Source organism: Mugil cephalus, chromosome 14, assembly GCF_022458985.1.
Source record: "Mugil cephalus isolate CIBA_MC_2020 chromosome 14, CIBA_Mcephalus_1.1, whole genome shotgun sequence".
NCBI lineage: Eukaryota > Metazoa > Chordata > Actinopteri > Mugiliformes > Mugilidae > Mugil > Mugil cephalus.
Genome location: NC_061783.1, coordinates 18,375,828 through 18,400,827, shown reverse-complemented (window position 1 = coordinate 18,400,827; position 25,000 = coordinate 18,375,828). Strand labels below are relative to the sequence as shown.

General features: G+C 38.5%; 3 protein-coding genes and 1 long non-coding RNA gene across 5 annotated transcripts; 3 read left to right on the top strand and 1 right to left on the bottom strand.

Moving 5' to 3' along the window:
* Positions 1 to 812: 812 nt before the first annotated feature.
* On the bottom strand, positions 813 to 7,412 carry LOC125020169. The gene is made up of 3 exons (XR_007114175.1): positions 7,294 to 7,412; positions 5,614 to 5,742; positions 813 to 1,040 (listed from the first exon to the last, which is right to left on the bottom strand). It is a non-coding gene; the product is annotated as an uncharacterized LOC125020169 (long non-coding RNA).
* Positions 1,047 to 7,069, top strand: oscp1a (organic solute carrier partner 1a). The gene is made up of 11 exons (XM_047605463.1): positions 1,047 to 1,352; positions 1,541 to 1,570; positions 2,183 to 2,337; positions 3,148 to 3,315; positions 3,530 to 3,610; positions 3,699 to 3,802; positions 4,994 to 5,122; positions 5,216 to 5,270; positions 5,629 to 5,774; positions 5,854 to 5,914; positions 6,020 to 7,069. Exons 1-11 carry the CDS (start codon positions 1,241 to 1,243, stop codon positions 6,140 to 6,142), a joined length of 1,164 nt encoding a protein of 387 aa, XP_047461419.1. The 5' UTR covers positions 1,047 to 1,240; the 3' UTR covers positions 6,143 to 7,069.
* Positions 7,413 to 7,621: 209 nt separating the features above from the next.
* On the top strand, positions 7,622 to 10,578 carry lsm10 (LSM10, U7 small nuclear RNA associated). 2 transcript variants are annotated; one of them, XM_047605428.1, is made up of 3 exons: positions 7,672 to 7,769; positions 9,122 to 9,668; positions 9,853 to 10,578. In XM_047605428.1, the coding sequence occupies exon 3, from the start codon at positions 9,874 to 9,876 to the stop codon at positions 10,291 to 10,293; it is 420 nt and encodes a 139-aa protein (XP_047461384.1). In that variant the 5' UTR covers positions 7,672 to 7,769; positions 9,122 to 9,668; positions 9,853 to 9,873; the 3' UTR covers positions 10,294 to 10,578. The 2 variants fall into 2 exon arrangements, with proteins under 2 accessions (XP_047461383.1, XP_047461384.1); XM_047605427.1 differs by lacking the exon at positions 9,122 to 9,668 and having other exon boundaries at positions 7,622 to 7,769.
* A 3,291-nt stretch (positions 10,579 to 13,869) lies between these two features.
* On the top strand, positions 13,870 to 23,339 carry eva1bb (eva-1 homolog Bb (C. elegans)). Its single transcript, XM_047605925.1, has 3 exons — positions 13,870 to 14,195; positions 18,528 to 18,633; positions 19,810 to 23,339. Exons 2-3 carry the CDS (start codon positions 18,567 to 18,569, stop codon positions 20,238 to 20,240), a joined length of 498 nt encoding a protein of 165 aa, XP_047461881.1. The 5' UTR covers positions 13,870 to 14,195; positions 18,528 to 18,566; the 3' UTR covers positions 20,241 to 23,339.
* Positions 23,340 to 25,000: the final 1,661 nt, after the last annotated feature.

Sequence of the window (25,000 nt, the reverse complement as noted above, 5' to 3'; positions counted from 1 at the left end):
GGGCCGTATTAAAATGGTATTATCCCGCTGAAAAGACAATTATTGCCACCTAGTGTGGAAGAGGAGGACAGTTATTCGATTTTCTTGTGCTTCATGTAAACTGGGACAAGCACTGTAGTCAGAAAGTCGAATTTTGAGCATAGTGCGATTGAGCTCTGCATATGAACACACTGAGTGACTTTCTGGTATTATACACTTCAGTTTTTCTCTTTGCCATACACTCTGATTATTAGGGTTAGGGTAAAGGTTTTCATATATATACAATACAACAAAGCTACAGTCAGCAGCCAACTAGCTTAGCTTAAATACTGAAAAGAGAGGCAAACAGCTAGCCTGGCTCTGTGATAAAACTCGCCTGCCACCACCCAGAAAAGCAATAACTGCTGCATGTCTAGGCCAGGTACAATTACTTCCTTGCAAACCTTTTTATATATAAGATTACTTGGCATGACTCCAGTCTAGCTACTTGGGGTTTGTTGCTAAGGTGTTAGAAACAGGTTTCAACAAATGAATATGTTTCTCAAAGTGTGAATCTTGCCCCTCCCCAGGCATAGTATGAATGTATGCTAAGATTAAAAACAAGGAAAGGAAAACACCGGTTGAACTGGGGACAGGCCTTATCTCCCATCATCAGTAGCCAACCTCACTACTCCTCTTGTGGTTGAATGTAACCATATCTCTGCAATCAAACCCTGGTGGAACTCCTTCCCAGAAGAACGCCGCAGCATGTTATTGCACATAAGTTTGGAATGAAATAGCCTATTGAGTAATAAAACATCCATGTACTTTCTTAAGATGTACACATATGATTGGCATTTTTGGGGTTGGTGTTTAATGAGATGATGGCAGCAGGCATTTTCAGCACTGACATTGTTATACAGAGTTAGTTTCTATTCTCTCTAACACTGCAGTACTTATTTACATTCTGTGGTTGGTTGTACTGTGTTGACGCGTCATCCTTATCCTGGCCAATAGGCTTGGGTCTGACCACTGCTGATCCTCTTCCTAGCCACCTGTTGCATCTTAGTGGGGAACATTATCTGCAAGAAGCATGATCAGATAAGACGTTAACATGGACAATACAGTAACGTGTGGCATTTCACTAGAGGAGCAATCATGTATTTGCCTTGAAATGACAAGACCTTTGCTTTTCATCTGCAAAGACCTCAACTCCTTCTAACGACTGATTCTGCACCAGCTTTTGCCAGTAGGAGCTAATCCCTTCTCAAGTCTTTGCAAGATGTCTGTGAGAACTCTGCCCTTGGTTTTCATTAATCTCGGTGGAGAGATGCTTTATATACTGGACCAACGCCTGCGAGCTTTCAACACGTCTGAGGACAATTCCGAGAAAGGTAGAGGTAGCTGAGAGGCTTGGTAGGTAGGTAGGTGTGTTTAGCTCCCAGCCATCCCTCTCCGTGATGAGCTCTTAGATGACAGCTTAAAAGAAGACACATGCCAAAAATATGTGCTTTTCATATTCCCCATGCAAAACACCCTGAATGACAAGTTGATTTTCTGTCTCTTCCCTACTCTGTTGCAGGAGTGTGGTCAGAAAATGACAGAAAAAGAGGTATCCATGCCATACTGCTGCTTTGGTACACAGTATATCCACTGTGAAATGAAGAACTAATGAATCTAAGTAGTTATAGTGATAGTAATCTAACTTTTTGCCATATAAAAAATATTCTAAAATTGTTAGAAGTGGACAATTAGCCGGGAGGCTAAAATAGGAAAGCTATATGAACTATCAGCTAGCTAGCCACGTAGCTAAAGTCCTGTAGCTAAAGCTTACAATTTCGTAATCCTTAGTTTGTAATTACAAAGCAGTGAGTAAAATAATTATTGTTAATCCAGTTAGCACTCTTAATACACAACTATAGTAGGCTAAAAAAGTAACTGGCTAAGCCGAGTAGCGCTAACTGCCATCTTAGTTTTTGACTTGCTTCGTGTGTTAGTTAGATTTAAATCACTCACTAGATTTCAGTGTATTAAATAGACTGATTAATGGCTTATTTGGCGTCTAATTATAGGGTAATGTTAAAAATAATGCCCAAACCTCCTAGCATGACCAAAATATACTTTATTTTACTTTACTGAAATACAGTTATGGATAATCTACATTTATACCATGATAATTGTATTGTATCTATCTATTTTTTTTTTTCCTTCCCAATTTAAACAGTTATGAACGACATCGTTGGGACCCTGTTTAGTAAATCTTTCATGGACGAACTTCTCAAACCTCAGCAGCTGTATTCCCACAGGACAATGAAAACGGTGCTAACTCGGCTAGCGCACACCTCCATCATGAGGCTGAACCCCGCCAGCATGGACAGGGTACGGGCAACAACATTTTGTTCCTTCTTTTGTTGTTAAATCAATGAACACCATCCTGTTTTAAGGCAGCGTCTTAGACTATTACGAAGAAGTGAAATTTGAGGTGTAATTACATTGCGTGAAGTTTTACTGCAGAGACAGATGTGATATACATGTCATACTGCTACAATAAAGTTATATACAGTGTATATAGTGACAAATAAAGAAAGAGCCTTGGTATATAAAGAAAATTACACGCACAAAAATATATAATTATTCTAGAGAAAGAATTTGCAAACATTGTTGCACAACTACTGTAGCTAGAAGGCCAAACTAGGAAAGCTAAATCAAGCATCAAGCTAGCTAGTCACGTAGCTAAAGCTAAAACTTTACTTAGTTTTACTGACTAAAACTAATCTGTATTTGCAAAAAAGTTCATTAATCTACTTTTATAACACAACTAAAGTAGGATAAATGGGATGTGGGGAAAACTAGCTGAATTCTTGCTAAAGTTAACCAGAAAAGCAGAGTGTAGCACTAGCTGACTCTACTTTGTTTTACATTTAAATCACATACTGATTTTTAAATTAAAAGGGAAAAGTGAAAGATTTATTGATTTTATTTTACTAAGTAAAAATTTGAGATCAAGTCAAGAATCAAACTTAAAGATCTCCAGATCTGCTACTTATGTGTTTTAATTCTGTCTAGAACCTTGTTTGTTTGTTTTTTTAGTTCAAAATTAATAACAACATTTAGAGAAAAAAGTAAAAAGTATTGTTTGGTTTGTCTTTAAAGTAAGTCTTCTTTGTTTCCCCCTTTTTCCACCTGTAGCTTTACGAGCTGATGATCATGGCTTTCAAACATCAAGTCTTCCTTTGTCCACGGCCAAAAGATCTGCTGCTCATCTCGTACAATCACATAGACACCATCAAAGAATTTGTAAAAGACACACCCGTTGTCGTGAATCAAGTGAATGAAACACACAGGAAAATAATTGAGGTATTGTTCAGATAATTGTCACTGAATAAACTACCTAACCAAACCACTGTTTAGAGTAGTTGAAATGTTAATCTTTGACACGCACCATCCTTGACCCTGTGCAGACTGTGCAGTCTGTACAAAATGTGCATGCCCTAGATTTCAGCTGTCATTTTTTTTTTTACATGTGTCATTAAATCCTGTGTAACCAGTTGTCATTTCCATTCATACGCAGGTATACTCATCTTTATCAGAAGGCGAATTCCAGCTTCTCAGACAGACGCTGCTCATATTTTGCCAAGACATGAATATTCGAGTGAGTCTTCAAGATCACTCCTCCGAACGCATCTGATTAAAATATAACATTAAAGTGTTTAATTAATTAGAGCTCCATTTTGTCTCAGGTGTCACTTTTCCTAAAAATTAAAATCCAAAATCCCAACGGACGTTTTGCGATGACGACTGCAGGGCCGGTGCCTCATGGGATTGACGTCCCAGGACTTATTAGGTATGATGTGAAATAATACAAGTCCTGTTGAGCTTTTACACAATTCGAACATCTATTTTACCTTTACATACCAGATATGTTAGCGTGGTTGTTGCATCATTTCATGCATGCATCCTGTACCGCTGCGAGCCATTTACACTTGTGTACTCGTCAGTCTGGTTTGCTCTGTAACAAAGCCAATGTAACGCCATGGAGCGTTTTCAACAATGATAACTGAAACTTTCACACTTGAAATCCTATGCATTTCAAGTGTGAAAGCAATATGCATTGATGTCACTGCCACCTGAGGCCACGCCCCCTGAGTGGCAAAAACGTGGTGAAATGTATCAGTAAATACAGTGAGACCGGGGAAAATGTGGATTATCAGATCAAATTAAAGAAAATTGGACTCCACAGTGATTCATAGGAACTAGTGTGGATTTGGAAAAGTGAGTTAGCCTCAGTTTCAGTTAGTTTTATGATAAATGTAGCTAAATAAAATATGCTAACGCTAAGAGCTTAACCAAGCAGCAACGTTAGCTGTACAATACTGTAGCGTCTGACTAGACTAGTCATACTAAGGTATGACTTCATCAAAGAAAATACAGCATAAATGAATATAACCTGACACTAAACGTGAACCATAACACCAGGTTTCTGCGCCTGGATTCCAGTTGTTTCTTCCTAATGCAGCGACCCATTTATTTCTTTATTCTTTGGCAGATATCTGTAAAAATATATCTCTGACTGCTTTTCAAATCTGTTGGTTCAGTCAATCGCACAGCAGCTCTTCACCTTTTTTTTTTTAAAATTAATTTTACAGTTTAGACGCTATTAAATCATATGATTCAAGCTAATGCTGCTAATCTCCACGATCAACTGTCACTTTTTTGCCTCCCAGTGGCCGTAACCATGGAGACCCGGCTTGCTGTGACATCACGTGCATACCCTCTATTAGTTACATTTCTGGGGAGGTGCACGTCAGCTATGGCGCTTGGGTCTGTCACCATCGCGTCCGCCTAAACTAAACGCAGAAGTCTAAACCACCTTTTACTAAAACAGCGTGCCCCCCTGGTGGACAGATTAGGAATAGCAGTTACTTTTACCCATCGTGTCTGAATTTGAACATTTTCCTTGCATTTAGTCTAACGTTTCCTCTCACTATACAAGAACAATCTCAACAGTGTAACCATCGTCGTCCTGTTCCCACAGGACGTTTGACAGTAAAGGCAGAGAAGTGAGACGACGCGAGTTCCCCAATGGAGGAAGTTACACCAGCCCCATCAGAGAGGGGTCTTTTGAGCTGCATGGAGACAGAGTGATCAGACTGGGCGTGAACATGTACGTACTGTATGTCGGACACTGAATCATGAATGATGCACGCGTGGTGACAAACATGTGGTGTGACGCTTATTTTGTTTTCTTTAATTAAAGGTACACAGCAGACCATCCAGAGGAGACACACACAACCAAGACCCCCTCTGTTAAGGTAATAGTGGGGTTTATTCAGACGTTTTAACTTCTGTTTGTAGTTTGGAGAAATTCCTTCAGAATTTGAATTGTTCCCACTTACTCTTAAAGATCTCAGAGCAATATTTGCATGTTTCATGCAGTATTTTTAGTGCTAAAACTGACTTAACATGACTTGATTAGCTCCAAAAAAACAGACACACACAGTTAGAGAGTAGCTAGGGAAGCAGTTTGAGTTCACCTCCAGGATATTGTGCAGGCTGGTTCATTATCACGGTGGTTTACTGTAACTCTCATGCTGCCACACATACACCACACCCACACTTTGAAGCCTGTTTTACCCTAATGTATAATCTGCTCACCTTATCCTGTGGCAGCCAAACGACACACCCAACCTTCTGGCAAAGGAGGAGCTCAACCTGCTGGCACGTCTGATGGGCAGTGTGAAGGCTGTGAACATGCCCGGAGCTGAACCTGGTTTTAGAATCAACCTGTTTAACACAGACCAGGAGGAGGATGAGGCGTGAGTTTTATTTTAACCTATTTTTTGCAGTTAAATTAGCATTAATTCCCACATATATGACTTTTATCTTGTTAAACAGGGGAGCTTCGGCAGGAGCCGGGGAGTCGTTGTTTGGAGTGATAAATATTCAAGCGATGCAGGTGAAACTTCTTCTTATTCTGAGCTCATCATCATTATAAATTAAGGTTTTACGTAGACGCGCTTTGAGTTTATTTATCACCTACTTATTTGTGTGTTTGATTCAGGATGAACAGGTTGCTACTGAGCTGGCTCTTATCGCCGGACAGTTCGCGGAAAAAGAAGAGGAGTCTGAAAATCAAAGCGCCAACAAAGGTGACGAGCTGCTGGCCATGATGGACGACCTGTGACTTCGATTGTTTATCACTGAACTAATGAGATTATTTTAATTTTGAGGCCAAAAAACAGGGCGCTAGATGAAATCACGCTGTGTCTACACCGACTCAACAGTCCACTGAATGTAGAAGTGTTTTCACAGCTTTGATGATTATCTTGAATCTGAAAATACTTGTTTTCATCATTTCATTTGGATCATATGAACGGACAACAAATTGCGACAGCTGAAATATTTTAGTGTGTATTTTCTAACAAGTTTATGTTTGCAATAAAGCATTCATTTGAATATTTATGTCCATGTTTTCTGTATGTTTTCATACGCTGTAAATTAGATGAGTTAGCCACACACTATTTTATTTATGCAAGTATTATTTGGGAGCCGTAATTATGTTTGAAAGAGCTGACAGGTTAAAGCTTGATTAATTGATCAACAGGCAGTTAATTAGCAGCTCTTTTTTATAATTGCTGTAATTGAAATCACTGTTTAGGTGTATAAGGAATAAAATATTGCATATATATGTTAAAATATGAAAATATTAGTTTATTCATCACTTTTATGCATTTTAAACTCACCAGTCTTTTCCCTTACACATCTTTAAAGTTCTGTGTTTCTTTGAGATGTGTGTGAGACCCTTTTCTGGTTCAGTGAAGTTATATGAATATGTTGGTAGTGTGAGGTAGTAGGAGTTTATTAGTTTTGTGCAGCAGCCTGCAGAGAGCGCTGTCGTGCTGGTGTTAAAAAAAAACTGAAAAGCTTCTTGTTGACCCAGCTAAAACTTTAAATAAACACCAAATAAGCAATAATAGAAAGCATTCACTTATTATTTCAGAAGGATATTTTCGCCAGTATCACAGTTAGGCTCTTGGATCATGTGTGCAACAATCTGTGCAAAAATAAATGAATACATTTCTAACAGCTATCAATGCTAAATGAATCTATTTCAAGCCTCGACACAGATGTTTACATCGACACTTTCGCATTTTGATAAGATCTACATGAGCTGTTTCCTCCGACGTGCCACAAAGATCCGGTGGTGAGACCCGAAACACACCACCTGTTTCTCATGCCATCTGAAATACTACAGTGCGTTTATATTGATTTCACAGGCACTTACAGACATTTAATTATCTTTTTTATATATATATTTTTTAAAATATATTTTACCTTTTTAAACACCTGACCTCAAGCTGCTACTGGGGATTGCTGCCAAACTAAAGTTCGTTGTAACTTGTGTGCAATGACAATAAAGTTCTTCTTCAAATGTGAGTGTTTGGGGAAAAAAATTAAATATATATTTATATTTTTTTTTCTCATAAGGCGGTGATAGGACGAAATTAAACAATATTTGTATTGCTCACAAAATTTTATTTCCTCTTGACCTTTCTTTTTCTTAAATTTGCTTATATATTTTTTCTGTATTCGCTGTATGTTGTTTTGTAATTGTTCAACTTTTCAATAAAGTTGTGGCGGACTCTTTAAACGTGGTGACGCAACGCTACGCCTGAGGGAAACGTCATCACGCTGCTGCGTCAGCCTCTCATGCGGGAAAACCAAGTTGTTGATATCTTTGAGAGGTGTATCGACACCTGGAGAGGTTTGGGCTATTTTCTCGAGGAGAAATAAGCATTTAATCGACTCAGGTAAATGTTAAACGCGACATTTATGGATAACCGTGTTATATGTGTCATATGTGATATTTGTCGTTGTTATTTTAGCTTCTTTTAAAGCTAACGGTGAAGCTAAGCGCGCTTATCCAACTTCTAAGTACCAGACATAAAAAAGCCAATATCAAAAGTCAATATTATGTAATACCAAAGTCTATAGCCACGTAACCATATAATCTGCAATATGGTACATACTCGAGTGAACTAATGTTAATGTATATTTTATAAAGGTTATATTGTGGCTAATATGATATCACAATGTCTAAATACACTCATTTGCCAGTTCATTAGGTACACGAGTGCACGAAGTGCTTTCAAATAAACTAGCCCTGCACTAAACGCTTATTTCATGAAGGTTATGTTATTCAGTGTTTGTTTAAGAGAACACAAACTATGTCCTCTATATCCAGTTCAATCACCACCTTTCTGACACCGTTTCAAACTAAACTGAACACTATAACAACTTGAAGTTGTATATTTAGGAAAAGAGAATCAGGAGATTACAAGGTAAAGGAGAGAAATACATTATTTGAATAATGTTGGTGGCGGGTGAAAAAGCCATCACCAGGAAATGGCTAAAACCAGATGCACCTAAATTGGATTTGCTAGAGGTCATTATTAATTTTTAAAGCATGGAGAAGCTGATATTCTTAACTAGACTAAAAACAGATTCATTTAGGAATTACTGAAAAACTGGGTTGATTCTGGGTGTCTCCATTGAGAGCATACGCTGTGTATGGTCGATTATCGATCGTCTTAGTCCCTCTTCAAAAGAATTTATGTCTATGTCTCTGCTCCTCAGTGGTGGAGTATGTTCTATATTTCTTCACAGTTGTGTATGTTAAATTAAACACTCACAAAGGAGGATTTAGTGCACCAGTATTATATTAGAATATACTCACTGGTGTTCCTAATTTACTGGCAAGTGTGTGCGTACTATAAGTGTAGTAAATATGTTGTATATAACCACTTTATGTTCATTCTGGAGGTTTCGGGCCCGTTTTTATAAAGCGTCCTAAGTCAATTTTTGTTTTTGTTGACGCTATATAAATACATTAGCACAGACCATTTTCACAGCTTAAATCAACATGCAACAATCATCTGCTGGCAAAAAAAAAAAGATCAGTTACACTCTGACTCTGGTGCTACATGATAAATTAAACACTTTTATCTTTTTTTATGTATAAAGCTCTCACTGGTCATTTACCACCATATAAATCATCCATGCTGGACTGAACCACAGGATTTCACTCCACCCACTCAAATCAAGTCTGTCCTAAACTTCAAGTCCCACAGATTCACTCTGAACTAGGAAAATCTCTTTTTAGTTATTGTGCAAAAACAGCAGCGTGGAACCGTCTCCAAAATATACTCATGATTGACGCTCTCATTACTCCTGGACACTTTAAGACATTGCTCTCAAACCACCTCACATCAGTGTGAGTACTTCTCTTCTAATGTTTCAGTTTGTTCTAATCTTTGTTTGATTTTGTAATTCTATGTTGTTGTACCTCGACATCATTGCAAATGAGGGAAACCTCACTGATTTTCGAGACTCAAATAAATAATAATATTAAGAATAATAAATAGGAAATAGCAATCAAGGTATTGATAAGTAACTTTTTTCAGTTCACTTCTTTCAGAGACTGGTGGGAAGTTTGAGATTTAAATAAGAAACTTTGTAGGTAAAAATCGACCAGAAACTGCAACTAATTTCTCATTAACAGTTATTTACTTTATACAGTCTTAACTTCTGTCCCCAAGACGTTTCAGCTTCATTTGCACCTTGAGACTGGAGCCTCTGACTGATATTGGCTTTTGTTACAGCACGATTCATAGAGACGGGACAAAAAGTCCCCCTCATCATAATTACAGGTAAATATCCAGCTGTTAATGGAAATTAGTTTCCTATTTAAACCTCATCTCTTAGAACTGAAGAAGCTACTCTAATGAGCAGCGAAACATCTTCAAAAAACTCTACAAGACCAGTTTTCTTTTTTAAAAACGCCTTTTGTGTTACCATGACCTGAATGACTGATAAGCTTCTGCCTACCTGCAGGTGTCCTCCTGGTGTCTCCAGATGTCCGCGGAGTCCGAGAGGGCCGCCTCTCCGCCGTCAGGCTCGGCGTCCGTCGAGGTCGTGAGCTCGATCCGTGAGCGGACCATCGCGGAGAACAGCATGGTGATCCTGCTGCAGGGCCTGAGGGGCGAGGTGACCACGGTGGACCTCCGAAACGAGAGCACGGCCCGGGGGCGCGTCGTCAACGTGGACGCCTTCATGAACGTCCGCCTGGAGGACGTGCTGTACCGGGACCGGCGCGGTCGGCTCACCGAGCTGCAGGACATGTTCGTCACGGGCAGGAACATCCGCTACGTTCACATCCCCGACCACGTGGACATCATGAAGACCATCCAGGGCCAGCTGGCCAAGATTCACCGCGTCCGCAACTTCGCCAGTCAAGGCGGAGGCAGGAAGGAGTACAGCCAGAAAACCAAATGACTTTTTTTCCATAAGAAAAACAAAACTGAACTAAAAGCTGCTCAGAGTTTAGACAAGAATACTTGAAGGCAGCAGGTTTATTTATTTATTTTTTTTCCTTTTCTCTCAGACGAGACCAGGCCCAGAGCAGGAATTTTACAATGTGAAGAACCACGAAATGACTCAGAGGATGAGAATGTGAAAGTGATTTCAGTTACACTGAGATATATAATTATATGTATTTTTCTGCCTTTTTTTGTTGTCAAATAGAGGAAAATGTCTTCAAATTAAACGGTGTGAGAAGAACTGCTGCTTCCACTGTGGCACTGATTTAGTTTTGGAAAAAGTTGATACTCTATCGTCACTGATTATGTTTTGGATGATTCAAGTTATTGCTGAGACATTTTGTTTAATAAAAGCAGATTAAGAAGTAGCGCAAAATAATCTACAGATGCTTAATATTGTAAGGCATAGGTCTTTAACAGGGGGGTCAACCAAAATCTTTGGTTGATTGGACATTTTTTATACATATATATACAATTTCTTTAAAAATACATTAACATGAATCCAACATATTTTAGTAAAAAGATAAGGGATAGTTTAATACTGAATGCAAAATGATAATTTATATTTGTAAAAAGCACAAGGCTGAGTTTAATATACGACACATATAGTAGGTAAGGGGGTCCCTAAATAATCTCTCCATCAGTTTGGGGTCTGAAAAATATTGGAGACCCCTGTTGTGAAGGATCCATTAGACCAGAACACCTTCATCCATTGCTCTTTGGTTGGAGGAGCTTTGTGTTCTGACTCCTTTCTGTCAGAACCAGCATTTACTCTATTGGCAGTTTGAAGGTGCAGTAGCTCGTCTGTGGGATTGGACCATATAACCCAGACTTAAGTGAGCTTCTGTCTCCGTTTCACCTCTTTTCCTTCCTTGGATCACTTTTTTATAACCACTAACCGCTGCAGACCAGGAACAAAAGGCTGCAGTTTTGAAGGTGCTTTTCTCTGGTTCTCCCTCAAACTCTTCCAATTCTTTATTTCTTCTTCTTATTTCTAAACCTCAACTGTGAGGATAAAATACTCACTTGCATCCCAATATATTCCACCCTCTGACCAGATAATCAGTGTCACCCCCCCCTTTCCACCAGCAAATAAAAATGTCTCGCAGCGCTTACAATTAATCTCTGCCTCATCACAGCATCACCATAATTAAATGGAACATATTACAGCTATTGAACAAAGCCCGTCTGTCTGTTTGTGTCACACCAGCCTAAACTTAATAACTGCCTATATTCAGGAAAACATTAGTCACGATCGATGCCAGTCTGGTGCGAGGGGGGGAAAAACAAGCAGGCATGTTTCCACAGCTTCCACACACGTGCGTTGCTTCAGCCAGTGGAAAGGAGGCGAGCGAAAGGTGAAAGGAAGACAGTGTTTTGCTTGGAAACTGCCGTCCCAGTGTTTTCCTGATACACAAATGTGATCGGGAATTTGAGGAATTTCCAAAGCGGCGTGTTATTCCTGCACAGCGTCAGGAAGAGGACAGGCCTGCCATAACATGGGTGGAGTCAGATAATAAACCCACGGCACTGCAGATAGATGGATTTAAAACATATTAAATTAAGAGCAACGTGTACACGCAGGAATGTCCCTCAGCGCTTGGGTCATTGTTTTGGCTGCGGCCTCCGTGTGTTTTTAGGGACATATTTTTCTGGTTTAAAACCGACCTTGAGAGCGTCTGAATGACAGCAGCCCACATAATGACCCCTTACTGCTCCGCTAAAAACACCACCGAGCGCCACATCAACACTCGCTGAACTCAGAATAGCACTTCACGACCGCATAAACAATTCGATACATAACAGAGGCTGGTTTAGTCACTCAGAAAAATCGCAGGAGAACTTTTTAAAAATACTTCCTGAACACGAAAGCCTCAAATTTACTGTTGAGTAAATATGAATAAGAAACACACTCACTGAAAACTGCTTCTGTTGTATGAATATTTTGCTTCTTTCTGCTTATTTTCCACCATGTTTGAGTACGTCTATTCCACTACTGTACATTTATTTAAAGTATTAAGTTACTTAGAGCAACACTGAGCTCATAAAAGAGGATTTATCTCCCACACTGAACTAAAATGGACGCAAATGGAGCTGAAGTGATGGTATTAATTGGCGGCTATTCAAATATTTATTGCTTTCAGCTTATCAAAACATTTTGAAAAGAATTCCTGCTTTTTTGTTCTATTTTTTAACCAATTCATCGATCGGTTGAGAAAATAGGATCTGACTAAGAATGAAAACCTGATTAGGAACAGTGAAACAAGAGATATGATAAGACAATAAATCATTTTAACCCCCTGAGACCTGAGCTTTTGTTTGGTATGCACGTTTAATTTCTCATTTTGTCTTTATTTGGGATTAGTAGGACCAAAGAAGTATAAAAACTAAGCACTGTCTTTGTACAGGAAGTAGTTTTTGGAACAAAAACATATGTCCTCATGTGTGGACATGGGGATTTTTTCACTTAATATTATAATAAAGTCACCAATATGTAACAAAATATAAAACCGTTAATATTCATGGCAGAATTGCAAATAATGAAGTCCCTAATTAGTGAAGTTACTATTGATAGAATTTGTGTGATATTAAACTAGAAAAGTTAATAAACATAAACAATTTCAGCCATAAAATCTGATGAGGTTTTGTATCTTGTCCACTTTTGTTACGTGATCGTCTGTAGAATGAATCCACTGAAATGCCCCCCTTCATGTTTTCACACCAACAAACATCTAGTTATGAGGATAAATGTTTAAATGACGTTAAATATCTGCCACAAACCTAAAACTTAACGTCCCCATATGAGGACACAGGGTCTCTAGGAGGCTAAAACACTAAGGTGGGAGAAGTGTAGCTTCCTGGCCACTGACTTTTATTAACAATTCTACATTTATTAGACAGTTTTAGCCACAGAATCCCTTTAAAAAAAAACAAAATCAACACCACACAAAGTCATTAAAGAGTGGTTTTAACATCTATATAAAGAAAAAGAAGAAGAAAAGAGAATATTTAAGATGATGAATTTGAATAAAATCAAGTTTCTTGTAGAGATTTGTATTATTTTATTTCTCTTAGGGCCTTAAACAATCGCTTAAATGTTTATTTGAAGGCTGGTTGATTGGTTTTCTTCTCTGAAATATAGTGAAGATGTTCAACAAACACTTCAGTACTTGAGTAAATGTAACTGACACCTGCCGACCCGCTCCACAAACAGCACAGTTTTGAGTTTTCCCCCTCCTCTCCGAAGCTAACATTAAAATACAAAGAGCTCAATTAATCCACAAGCCCCCGCAGCACAGCGGCCCCGTGCCCATAGCAGCCGCCAAGCTATTTCCTGTTCCACCCTCCTGGCTTAACAGTGAACAGACCTCAGTGTGGGACGGGGCCAGCAGGAGAGAGAGAGGGAGAGAGAGAGATCACCTCCATGTGGTCAGAAGTGTGATTCATATCTACAGACGAAGAGTAAAATAGCTCCAATAAAGGACTCCAGTGGGGGGTTTACGTGCAGTCTGAGGCTTTTATTTTGAAGTCCAGATGCCAGTGGTACATGCTTAAGTTTCACTTATCTCAGGAAAAGGAAACACCTCCTTCAAAACAGGAGTCTGGACCACTCATGGCAGGTCCTCCTCCCTCTGGAGGATGAGAGGGAGTGGATGAAGGCTGCTCGCTGTGCAAGTCCAGCAGCAGCAGCAGTGTCAGCTCTGCTGTCACGAACAACGAGTGGCCGAGTCCGTCCCGCTGCTTTTTAAGTCTGAGAGATGGGACCTTATTTTAAAGCTGGCTGACAGATCATCCAAACTTGGACCTCAAATTCTTGGAAAACCGTTGTGTTTCTTTCTTCAAGCTGCGCAAACCAAGGTGAGTGATGTTCTTATCTGAGGAGATCTGATGTTTAAATGTATTTAATTTTATCATAATCTTCATAGCAGTGGCTTTCTTGTGTTGAAACTGTCCTTTTTACATCCTTTAACAAACGCAAAGCCGCTGCTGTGAGGCAATAAACAAACCAACAAAGTAGTTTCTTTACAAAACCACAGACCATAAAAGTCTTTGTGAGAGCTGACATCATGCCTAAAATCATTAACACATATGCTGTCACCCAGCTTGTCACATGTATCTTCATTTTTGTCAGTATTTTCCACTCTGAGATTCATCTGTTGACTACTGTAAAATAACCCCTTTTTCTCTTATTTGCAGCAGCCTCAAGTTTCATTCTTTGATTTAAATGGGATTATCTAAGCAGGAAACGTGGGAGGGTTGAACGGGAGTGCATTTTACAGGGTGCACATAAACAGCTACAGCTGCCGGCCTCTGAGCGTGTGTGTAGTTTAGTCGAGGAGTTATTGGACTTGTCTGGAATTGTTAGGTGTTAAATCTGTCTGCCCCGAGACTGCGGCTGCATAAAATGGACATTTGCCTCCCTCTGGTATTTGTGTTGTGCTTCCAGTTCGGGCAAACTTCACCACAAACTGCCTGTCGGGGGAGCAATGTGGCGCTCGGCATAAATATACTGTACGTGATTTCATTCTGTAAGTGAGAAAACAGAGCAAGCGGGTAGTCGTGTTACCCACTCACATCCTCCTGTGTGTGTAAATAAGTCCTAAAAATCTAGATTTTTCCATGAACTGTGAACAGTAAAGAATAAATCAGGATGCTGCACTAGAATAAACTAAATTTTCACATATTTGCAGTGAAACCAGATTATTTGGACTGAAAACAAGTATAAATATTCAGTAAATGACTTGAGTTTAGAAATGATTTGCCTTCTTTCCACCAGCATTCGTAAAGACTACACACCACTGTCTAAATACGAAGCTAGCGACGACTATAAGAAGTGAGTTATGCGTAAAGACTGGAAACGAGTAGGAAACAGTTCAGCCTTTTGTCCAACATTAACAAAAATACCAGCCTGTAAAAATAATTATAATTATAACTTGTTGGAGTACACGGTTTTTATCTGAAGCTTTTGGTGTTTATGCTAACCAGTTTAGAGGTTCAAGCTTTCAAGTGTTTAAAAGCTAAGTGCATTTTTAACCTTTAGCTAACACATTTACAAAGTTAGTTTGGTAACAGAAGTTTCATGTTTAATGCTAACTAGTTTAAAGTTTTATAACTGGAGTTTCATGTCTAAATAGTGTTTTTTAAAAAAAAAAAAAAACGCAACACTTGTTGAGTTTTGAGAAGACGAGTCTCACCAGTCCCTTAGTGCTAAAGAAGCTAGTCGGATGACAAGTGGCAAAACATCTTCTCTAAACAAGTCCAGTTGTTGTTTTATGTTTTTGTTTTTTAGATAAACCATGACCTGAATGACTGAGACTCTTCACAGACCCCTAAGATTCACGTGTTCATGCTAACCAGGTTATAGCTTTTATGCTAACCTCTGATTTTGCTTTTCTTGCTAACCGAAGATTCATGTTTTATAATAACCATAGTTTCATTTTATGCTAAACAGTTTTCTCTTCAGATCTGAGCCTTGATGCTAAGTTTTATGCTAACCACAGTTAGCTTTGCTAACTTTTTCAAGTTTAAGTTTCTTTTTCTTTATGCTAAACTATGTTACATGTTTTTACAAAAACTCAAAATTCAGTTCCTGTGCTAACCTGAGTTTTACTTTTCATGTTTTAAGCTAACTTCAAGTTTTTGTAATCATGCTAACGTCAGGCTTTTTTTCTTTATGCTAACTGAAGTTGGAAGTGTTTATGCTAACCTTCCTCTTTACCTTTTCGACTGTTCCCTTCAGGGGTCGCCACAGTGAATCGTTTGCTTCCATCTCGCCCTATCCTCTGTATCCTAGATTTAAGTTTTAGGCTCTAATGCTAACCCAAGCTAACTGCTCCATCCTCTAGCTTAATATTTTTAAAGAAGACATAAGAGTGGTACCAATTTTCTCATCCTCTCAAACTTCAATTATTCCATCACAGACTCAAGGACAGTTGGAGAAAAAAGTGACTCCACAAAGGCGATAAATGCTACAAGCTTGACAAAGAGGCTGATAGGTGGGAGAGGTACTGGGTCTAAAGGCCAGACTTAAATTAACTAAAACATTGTTTGACTTGAGCGGCACTGGAAACGCAAATTGCCCACTTATGCTGTTAAGGTCTGGGGACAGCAAATTGAGAGTGCAGATGGAGTCGGCCTCTTCTTCTTTGGTTAAATGCTGAACAGAAGGCCTCGCTGGTTGAGAACCAGCAGTTCCCATGAGTCAGTGGACTCTGAGTAAGCCACCGAAACGACTACAACTATAATTTCCCTCAAAACAAACAAAAAGAAAGCCTTTGAGAGTGCACAAGGTCTGCCAAGAGTCACTGGGATAAAGATCAGGGTGGGAGAGCGACCAAAGCCCCCAATGGCAGCGATTGGAGCAGGGCATGATTTCGTCCTCCCTGGAGAGAAAGCAGCAGAAAGAAAAACATTCGGCTCCCACGCACATTGTTGTTGTAATGACAGGGAATGTGAGGGGGTGGGAGATATCAGTCATCGTGTTTACATCAAGCTTTACTGTAACTCTGGGACCATCTGCAATTGGGTTTTGTCCCAAATCTGCCCACTGGGGCCTTCAGGGACTATTTCTTCTGTAGAAACTAGTTCCAGTGAAGTGTGCGAATTGCTCCGGGGTAATTGTGCAACTGATAAAACTTTGCTTCACCCAGCCACTTTGGTCCATATCTCGGCAGCTGCTGGCACAGACGCTCATTGTTCCCAGAGGATGAATTCTATAGGTTTTAATGGTCCATGGACTTTCCTGATAAACAACACCATGGCGCTGAAATATAAGTGGTGTTATGTGAAATGTCCGGAATGTGTTATCACCAAGTTTTGTACAGACATGTAAAATTCCCTAAGGATACAACTTTAATCGTGTTTATTCGCTTAAATACATGACAATCTTAAGACATCCCTATCATCTCAAGCTAAATGCTGGCGTAAGATGACTTGCTAAACACTGTCTTTGAACATCTTTATATGAGCAGACAAAACTGTGACTTTTAAATGTGACTTCTAGTTAAACTTCACATGTTCCTGAAGCTGTTTCACTTCCCATCCATAATTAGTCCATAATGTTTTGCAGCTGTGAGCAGCTGGTCCACTTCATTAGTGGGTAGTAATGAGGCTAAATAGTGTGCATCAGCAGGCACCGGTATAACTACTGACTTTTATTATTATTTGTGTCATGTTTATACATTATACACTTACGTTTTATATTATTATAGATTTACTCTGTAGTACTTGGCGCACAGGTTAAATTTGACCAATTTTAGTCAAATTTCTATGTTAGCCTTAGATTTAAGCCTTCCTGCTAACCTGAGGCCGACCCCAGATTTTAGTCTTAATGCTATATTTTAATTATAAGTTTTTATGCTAAACTACGATTTTCAGGTTTCATGCTAACCAGGCTACTTTTTATGCTAAATTCAGATTTTTTATTTTTTTTAAAATTTATGCTTATTTAACGTTGAAGTTGAAGTTAAATACCTTATTTAACTTAAGTTGAAGAAGTTTTTATTCTGACCTACGATTTTCACGTTTTATGCTAACCTAAATTTACGCTAACTTAGGTTGAAGAAGTTTTTATGCTTACCTAACTTTGGAGCATTTATGCTAAACCAGTTTTGGTTCAGTTTTATCAATAGTTTTCTAATAGTATTTAATGGAAACAATCATTATTAATGAATTCCAAACAATTTTAACTGCAAATAGTTTTTTTTCACAACCTGTCAACTCTGTTGTGTTAAGAACAAGACTTCCTTCAGTCGCCATTGTTTTGGGAGGAGGCAGAACAAATATCACCAAAAACATGAACAAATAAAAATGTCTGTGATTGGTCGAACTGGTCCTTTAATTTCCTCCCAATCCTTTGTCACGTCAGCTGAAGTTAGTCAGTGTGAGCATGTGAGATCCAACATGTTACTATTTCTGTGGCAGGAAACGAGGTCTGGTCAGGAGCTGATGTCATAAATAAAAACATCCCATCAGACTCAGAGGGCCTCACGCTGTCGTCCCCCGCCCCGGGACTCAAAGTAAAACACTTACGAGGAACACATTGTCCTCATCTCCTGACCTCTGACCCCCATTTAGATCACAGGAACGATGGGGTGGTGGCTTTGATGAAGCACATTTTTACAGTTTTGTGTCTTATTAAAGATCCAGATGCATAAATTAAGTGTGTGTGTGTGTTATTACTCCTGACAGGTCCAGGTGTTAAAGGAGATGATAACAGTCTGAACCAACATGGAGCCTGTTAAAAGAGACATGGAGCTGCTGAGTAACAGCATGGCGACCTACGCTCACATTAAAGGTAAAACGTCAGGATTTTCAAACTGGGGAAAGCCTCAAAAGGGAGCATGGCTGTTTCTTAAATGTATAAAAGACCAATTAATATTCTATTTACATCTATTTTGATTCTAACATTATTAGAATCTCTAAAGGAAGAGTCAAGAAACTTTGCACAGCTAACCCAATGATCACGGTTTCATAATAAAACAAAATTTTACATTTTTATTCTAACAAGTTTCTTGTGTTAACCTTAGATTTAAGCCTTTCTACTAATTCTTTATGCTAACCTGAGGATTGTGATGTTAACCAGCGTCTGATGACGACCTCAGATTGTAGTCTTAACATACTTTAAGTTTAAGTGCTAACTTATGGTGTTCACGTTTTATGCTAAACAGGCTACTTTTTATGCTAACTTCAGATTTTAGTATTTATGCTAACTTAAGTTGAAGTATTGATGCTAACCTACGATTGTCACGTTTTATGCTAACCAGGCTACTTTTTATGCTAAATTCAGACTTTAGTCTTTATGCTAACTTAAGTTGAAGTTTTGATGCTAACCTATGATTGATACATTTTATGCTAACCAGGCTATTTTTATGTTAAATTCAGATTTTAGTCTTTATGCTAACTTAAGTTGAAGTTTTGATGCTAATCTATGATTGATACATTTTATGCTAACCAGGCTATTTTTATGTTAAATTCAAATTTTAGTCTTTATGCTAACTTAAGTTGAAGTTTTGATGCTAACCTATGATTGTCACGTTTTCGGCTAACCTGGCTCCTTTTTATGCTAAATTCAGGCTTTAGTCTTTACGCTAACTTAAGTTGAAGTGTTCATGCTAACCTACGATTGATATGATTGATTGATTTTATGCTAGCCAGGCTACTTTTTATGCTAAATTCACTTAAGTTGAAAAAGTTTTTATGCTTACCTAATTTTGGAGCATTTATGCTAAACCAATACTTAGGTTTTTATGTATTTATGCCAACCTCAGTTTTGAACTGTAATGCTAACAGACTATGCCAAATATTAGGCTAGTTTAGCTTTGCAGAACGTCTATTTAACACTGTTACCGCTAGGCTCAAGGCTGACAACAAAGATGGAGGCCACACACAGAGACAACCACCAAAACATCAAACAAAGGAAGAGACACCGATTATAGGTAGTAAAGGAAATGTCTTTGTGCTGTGCTTTCAGCCAACCCAGAGAGCTTCGCCCTCTACTTCATGATGGGCGTCTGTTTCGGGCTCTTCATGGCGCTGTGCCTCCTGGTCGCCGGCATCACCTGCAGGACTCGCCACCACAACAGGCCTCCTCCGTCCCCCGAGAGGAGGCAGCTGAAGGAGTCCAGCGAGGAGGACGAGGACGAGGACGAGGAGGAGAGCGCCGCAGATGAGGACGGGGTGGAGGCGGACGTCCCGAAAGTGACAGTGGAGCCTCTGAGCGACCGCAGCAGCCAGTCCAACGGCACTCTGAGGAGCGTGAACGTGTTCGCCTCGGCCGAGGAGCTGGAGAAGGCCAGGCGTCTGGAGGAGAGGGAGCGAATCGTCAGGGAGATCTGGAGGAACGGGCAGCCGGACATCCTGGTCACGGGGACGGGGACAATCGGACGAGTGCATTACCACTAAGAGACATTTTGACTAAAAAAAGACGCTTCACCTTTACCTGTATGGAGGCACAAAGTGGTCAAATGAATGAATATTACTGGTGTGACAACAGCAAAAATAAACCTTCTCTCTAATGTAGTAACCCCCCACATACAGCATAATTATTTATTACATACTCTAATTTAAACCTTTATGTCACACAGGAAGTTTTATTGTATAAAATTAGAATTAAAAACAGGTAAATTTAAGAAAAAGTCCACACCTGAATACTTTTTGTACAGACCCTAAATACAAGCCCCAATTCTAATGAAGTTGGGTCATTGTGTAACGTGAATAAAAACAGAATACAATGATCTTTTTCTATGTTTTTTTGCAAATATTCACTCATTTTGAATTTATGCCCGCAACTTGTTGCAGAAACTGAGACAGGGTCATGTCTAGCACTTTGTTAAATCTGAAATAAACAAGGACGTCCTTGAAAAATACGTTGCTTAGATGGCGGCACATGTCACTCCGAAATCTGTATGTACCTCTCAGCATTAATGTCATGGGCCACTAACACAACCTCATGCCATCACAGTTCCTGGTTTGTGAACTAGTCATGTTTGATACCGAATACACCTGGAGGTGTAAACCTCACCTATCAAATCATTATTTATTTATTTTAAACTCTGAAGTATACTGAGGTATCGGCCTCGTTTACTATATAGCCGAGCAAGTACAACAACAGAAAAACCAAACACAGGACACAATCATACAAAATATGTGAAAACGCTGTTTCAAATAATAATAAGACAATTAAAATAATTTGTTTAGCTATTAAGAACTACTATAAAATGTTTCACAAGGTTTGTTGTGTTGCCACAACTCAATTAGTTACTTTCCATTGTGTTCCTGTTACACATCACTGTTGTGCTGACAACAATCTGAACAGTCATTTTCTTCTTTAGCCCCGATGACACAACCAAAAACAATCTGAAATGTAGACGCCCCACACTTTTCCAGTGTTTCTGGTGGTTTGCTTTGTGCGGTAGAGGTTTAACTCACACTTTTAGATGTAGTGACTAACAGTGACTTTCCAAGTGTCCCTGAGCCAACGTCCTTCACAGGATGATTTTTAATTCAGTGCCACCTGAGGGGACGAAGGTCGAAGGCATTTAACACTTCATCAGGCAAAAAAAAAAATATATATAAATTTGATTCTTTCTTTTGTTTTTACCACTTAAGGCCAAGGAACCATATATGGTAACTTCATTTATCTTGATTTTTGCCCTATAATAACTCTCTAGGGTTGAAACTTGGAGCCCAATAAAGAGTTAATGTTTGTTTTAAAGTTTTGCAGCTTAGATGCAAAGATTTTCCCCTGATTCTCTGAAGTTTTTTGATGACAATATGCGCTGTAAGTGATGAAATCCATCGTACGTTCAGAAACGTTGTTATTAAACTGTTTGCACGCGTCACAAAGCAGTGACCTCCACCCCTGCTTGAGGACTTTCTGATGAGCTCCTTTTATACCAATCATGACACTCACCTGTTTCCAATGAACCTGTTCACAGGTGTTTCTTTGGGCGTTCATCAACTTTCCCAGGCTTTAGTTTCCTCTGAGTTGCAGGCGTCAAATCCAAAATGAGTGAATATTTGCAAAAAACAATAAAGTTTTTCAGTTTAAACGTAGTAAGATTCTGTCCCTGTAGCGCGTTCCATCAAATATAGGTTCAAAAAGAGTCGCAAATCATTGTATTCTGTTCTTATTTATGTTTTACTAAACGTCCTGACTTCATTGGAACTGGGGTTCGTGAATGAAATAAATACGACACAAACAATGAGAATAAATACAGACAAAATATATACGATGCTTTTACTTTATTTCCGTGGCAAAATGACAAATAACAAAGTGTTGAATATAAAATGTAATAAAAGAAAAACAAAGTACAAACTAAACAGGACGGTGTAAGGAAATAAAACGTATCATAAATGCACAAATCTATATATAAATAACCAGTTTCAATATGAGAAGAACGATGTTACTGGGATGTGGATTTCACAAGGTTGGAGCGTCTTTAGTTTCATAATTAGAGCAGAGAAATGGAAAAGTAGGACGAGAAAGAAGAAGAAGAAGAACGAAGATGTTTATCAGAAGAGTTATTTATTCAAACTGAGGACAGGATATGTTCGATTATGGCTAAAGTTTGTAGCTGAAGGACTGAAAATGTTTACAAATCTGAGTCATTCGCCATCATTACGCCTGTGGCATAAAAGAGATTTTAAACTTTAATCTTTTTACAATGTGAATAATTAAAACCACTTCTTCTTTTTTTTTATCCCATCATTTGATTTGTTCACATCTTTTTTTTAATTTTTATTCTTTTATAAGTCTCTATGAAAACTGAGGTGGTGAAGTTACTATGACCCACATAGATTTATTCAGTATTAAACAAGTTAATGGGAATTAAAGCCTGAACGATGTTTGAAACCAGCTCTGAGAAGATTATCAGCTCACTGATTGATGACTACAGTAATGATCGGACTCCAGATGTCCCACACAGCAGCGTCGTGGTGGGATAATCCCACATAAAACTCCCCCAGTGTCTCTGACCCGTCACTTCCTGAGTTTCCTTTCCCACATTTCCCATCACCCTCATTCCCTCCCTCCCTCCCTCCTGTAGAGTCCTGGCTACGTTTTTTTTTTTTTTTTTGATGAAGCTGCGTCTGTGTCAGAGCAATGAAAGAGCCTTTTCACCTCCACCCTACTGTAGATATTACCAAGGCAGTGTCGTCCCAGGAGCCGGTCCATTTTCTCTTCCTCCCGCCGTCCATGAAAAGGCCGATTATGTTACAACTGGAGGGCTTGTGTCCGCTGTCCGTCCTCCGAGTGTCGTGTTGTAAGTGGCGCTGGCTGAATTGGAGATTGTTTTGGAGAGAAAATGGAGAGACTCATGACCCCGATGATTTGTGCTCGCTCTGTTTATTCAGAATGAAAGTATGTTTCACCCCAATGACCTTTAAAAAAAAAAAAACATGACTAATATGATGTTGGGTGCTAAAGTTTGGGTGAAATACATGTTTTGTAGCATATTTTGTGATTTAAAATAATTAAACTGCAGCAAACAAACATTAAAATGAGATGTTTTGTCTTTATTTTTGTTAAGTTTTAGGTTTTATTGCAGCTTATTCTGCTTCATTTAAACCCATTGTCCTCATTAGTGGACGCTTTAGTCTGCCATCTAGTGGTAGCAAAGGTTAAAACTTATTTATTTATGCTTATTAATATTTCTAGAATTTTTTGCTGATTAGCAAAGACTCGTTTGAGGACGCTGGGGCTTGTTTGCAATTCTGTCTTTGCTCAGTCATGTTCAGGTATTAAAATACTGACTTCTTAATGAAATAATCCCAGTGTCCACATCGTTTTTCATCAAAAACCACTACTTCCTGTTCAATCATGATGCTTAGTTTTTATACGTCTTAGGTCCTACCAATCTCAAATACCTTGGAGGTCAAATAAAAGCTCAGGAGGTTAAAAGTGTATATCAGAAACTAATTTATGTCATTTTTTCTCAAATTTCCTTCAGCAGCTACTGAAATTTTTAGCATTTAAACAAATCTTAAGTGAGTTTTTACAGTTAACACTTAATATCTCATAAAGAAAAATAAGCATGGTTTGAGGAGAGATCCTTATTTTTCTTTATGAGATATTTGTTTTTGGTAGCAAATGGCATTTGAAGGATACAAGGATTTTTATTTGTCATTCACACCCGTACAGAATCACGAGATGGAACAAAATCATTCACTCAGGTCCCGGATTATTTCCTGTAAATAACAATAACAGACAAATAAAAGTGGAAATATGAATGAAAACAGCAACATAGCAGCATGAATTTCTGCAAGTTGAGATGTTGCGATGAACAGAAGAAGAACAGAGATTGAATTGAAGATTCTCAGTCTGTTATTCTGAACGACGTCTTCCAGTTACAGGTCAGTATCAGGTGATATGATAGTTTCAGGTGAACTCCGCCCACAGATGCTCCAGATAAAAACCTATAATGGGGAAATGGCTGATTTTATTTCACATTAATGTGAACTAGTTAGTTTCATAAATGAAACACTAATATTACAGAATAAACGACTTTATTGTGCCACGAATGAGAGATCAAAAAGTCTAGTTATAATGGAAGTCAATGGGACATTTTTGTCTGCTAAGGTTACAAGAGGGAAGTAAATTTTAAACCTGTGTCTCTATTGAAAAGAAAAACAAATCTGATTATTCTACAGTTTCATGGTTATATATTTTGTCTTTTGCCCTTTGCATTATATCACTCATGGCATAAAAGAGATTTTAAACTCTATAATTTTATTAATCTTTGCAATGTGAATAATTAAAACCACTTTTCTTTTTTATCCTGTCATTAAATTTGCTGTTCACGTCCTTTTTTTAAGTCTCTATAACCGCGGTGAAGTTTGCATGAGCCACAGAGATTTATTCAGTATTAAACTAATTAATTTAAAACAAATAATTTATCCATATTCAGCACTAGTTACTAATTAAAACACTTTCTAGTGGTTTTTGTAAGTTGATTTCTTGCAGTTATTACTTTCAGTCTACTTCATTTTTTGCCTCTTTGTTCCTTTGTTTACCAACTTTTGAGCACGATGTATTAATACTGAATTTATTTATTAGTTTTATCCCGTATTGATCTTTAATGTGTCATGGATGCATATATTTTTTTTTTCTTCTTTCTCTACTCGGCGCAAATACCTGGATACAAATATAAAGAAATTACTCA

Excerpts from the sequence above, each read along its gene's own strand:
- lsm10 (XM_047605427.1), top strand. The coding sequence starts at position 9,874 with ATGTCCGCGGAGTCCGAGAGGGCCGCCTCTCCGCCGTCAGGCTCGGCG.
- eva1bb (XM_047605925.1), top strand. The coding sequence starts at position 18,567 with ATGGAGCCTGTTAAAAGAGACATGGAGCTGCTGAGTAACAGCATGGCG. Across the intron at positions 18,634-19,809 it reads GACCTACGCTCACATTAAAG|CCAACCCAGAGAGCTTCGCC; the intron begins GTAAAACGTCAG and ends CTGTGCTTTCAG.
- oscp1a (XM_047605463.1), top strand. The coding sequence starts at position 1,241 with ATGTCTGTGAGAACTCTGCCCTTGGTTTTCATTAATCTCGGTGGAGAG. Across the intron at positions 1,353-1,540 it reads TGAGGACAATTCCGAGAAAG|GAGTGTGGTCAGAAAATGAC; the intron begins GTAGAGGTAGCT and ends ACTCTGTTGCAG. Across the intron at positions 3,611-3,698 it reads GCCAAGACATGAATATTCGA|GTGTCACTTTTCCTAAAAAT; the intron begins GTGAGTCTTCAA and ends ATTTTGTCTCAG.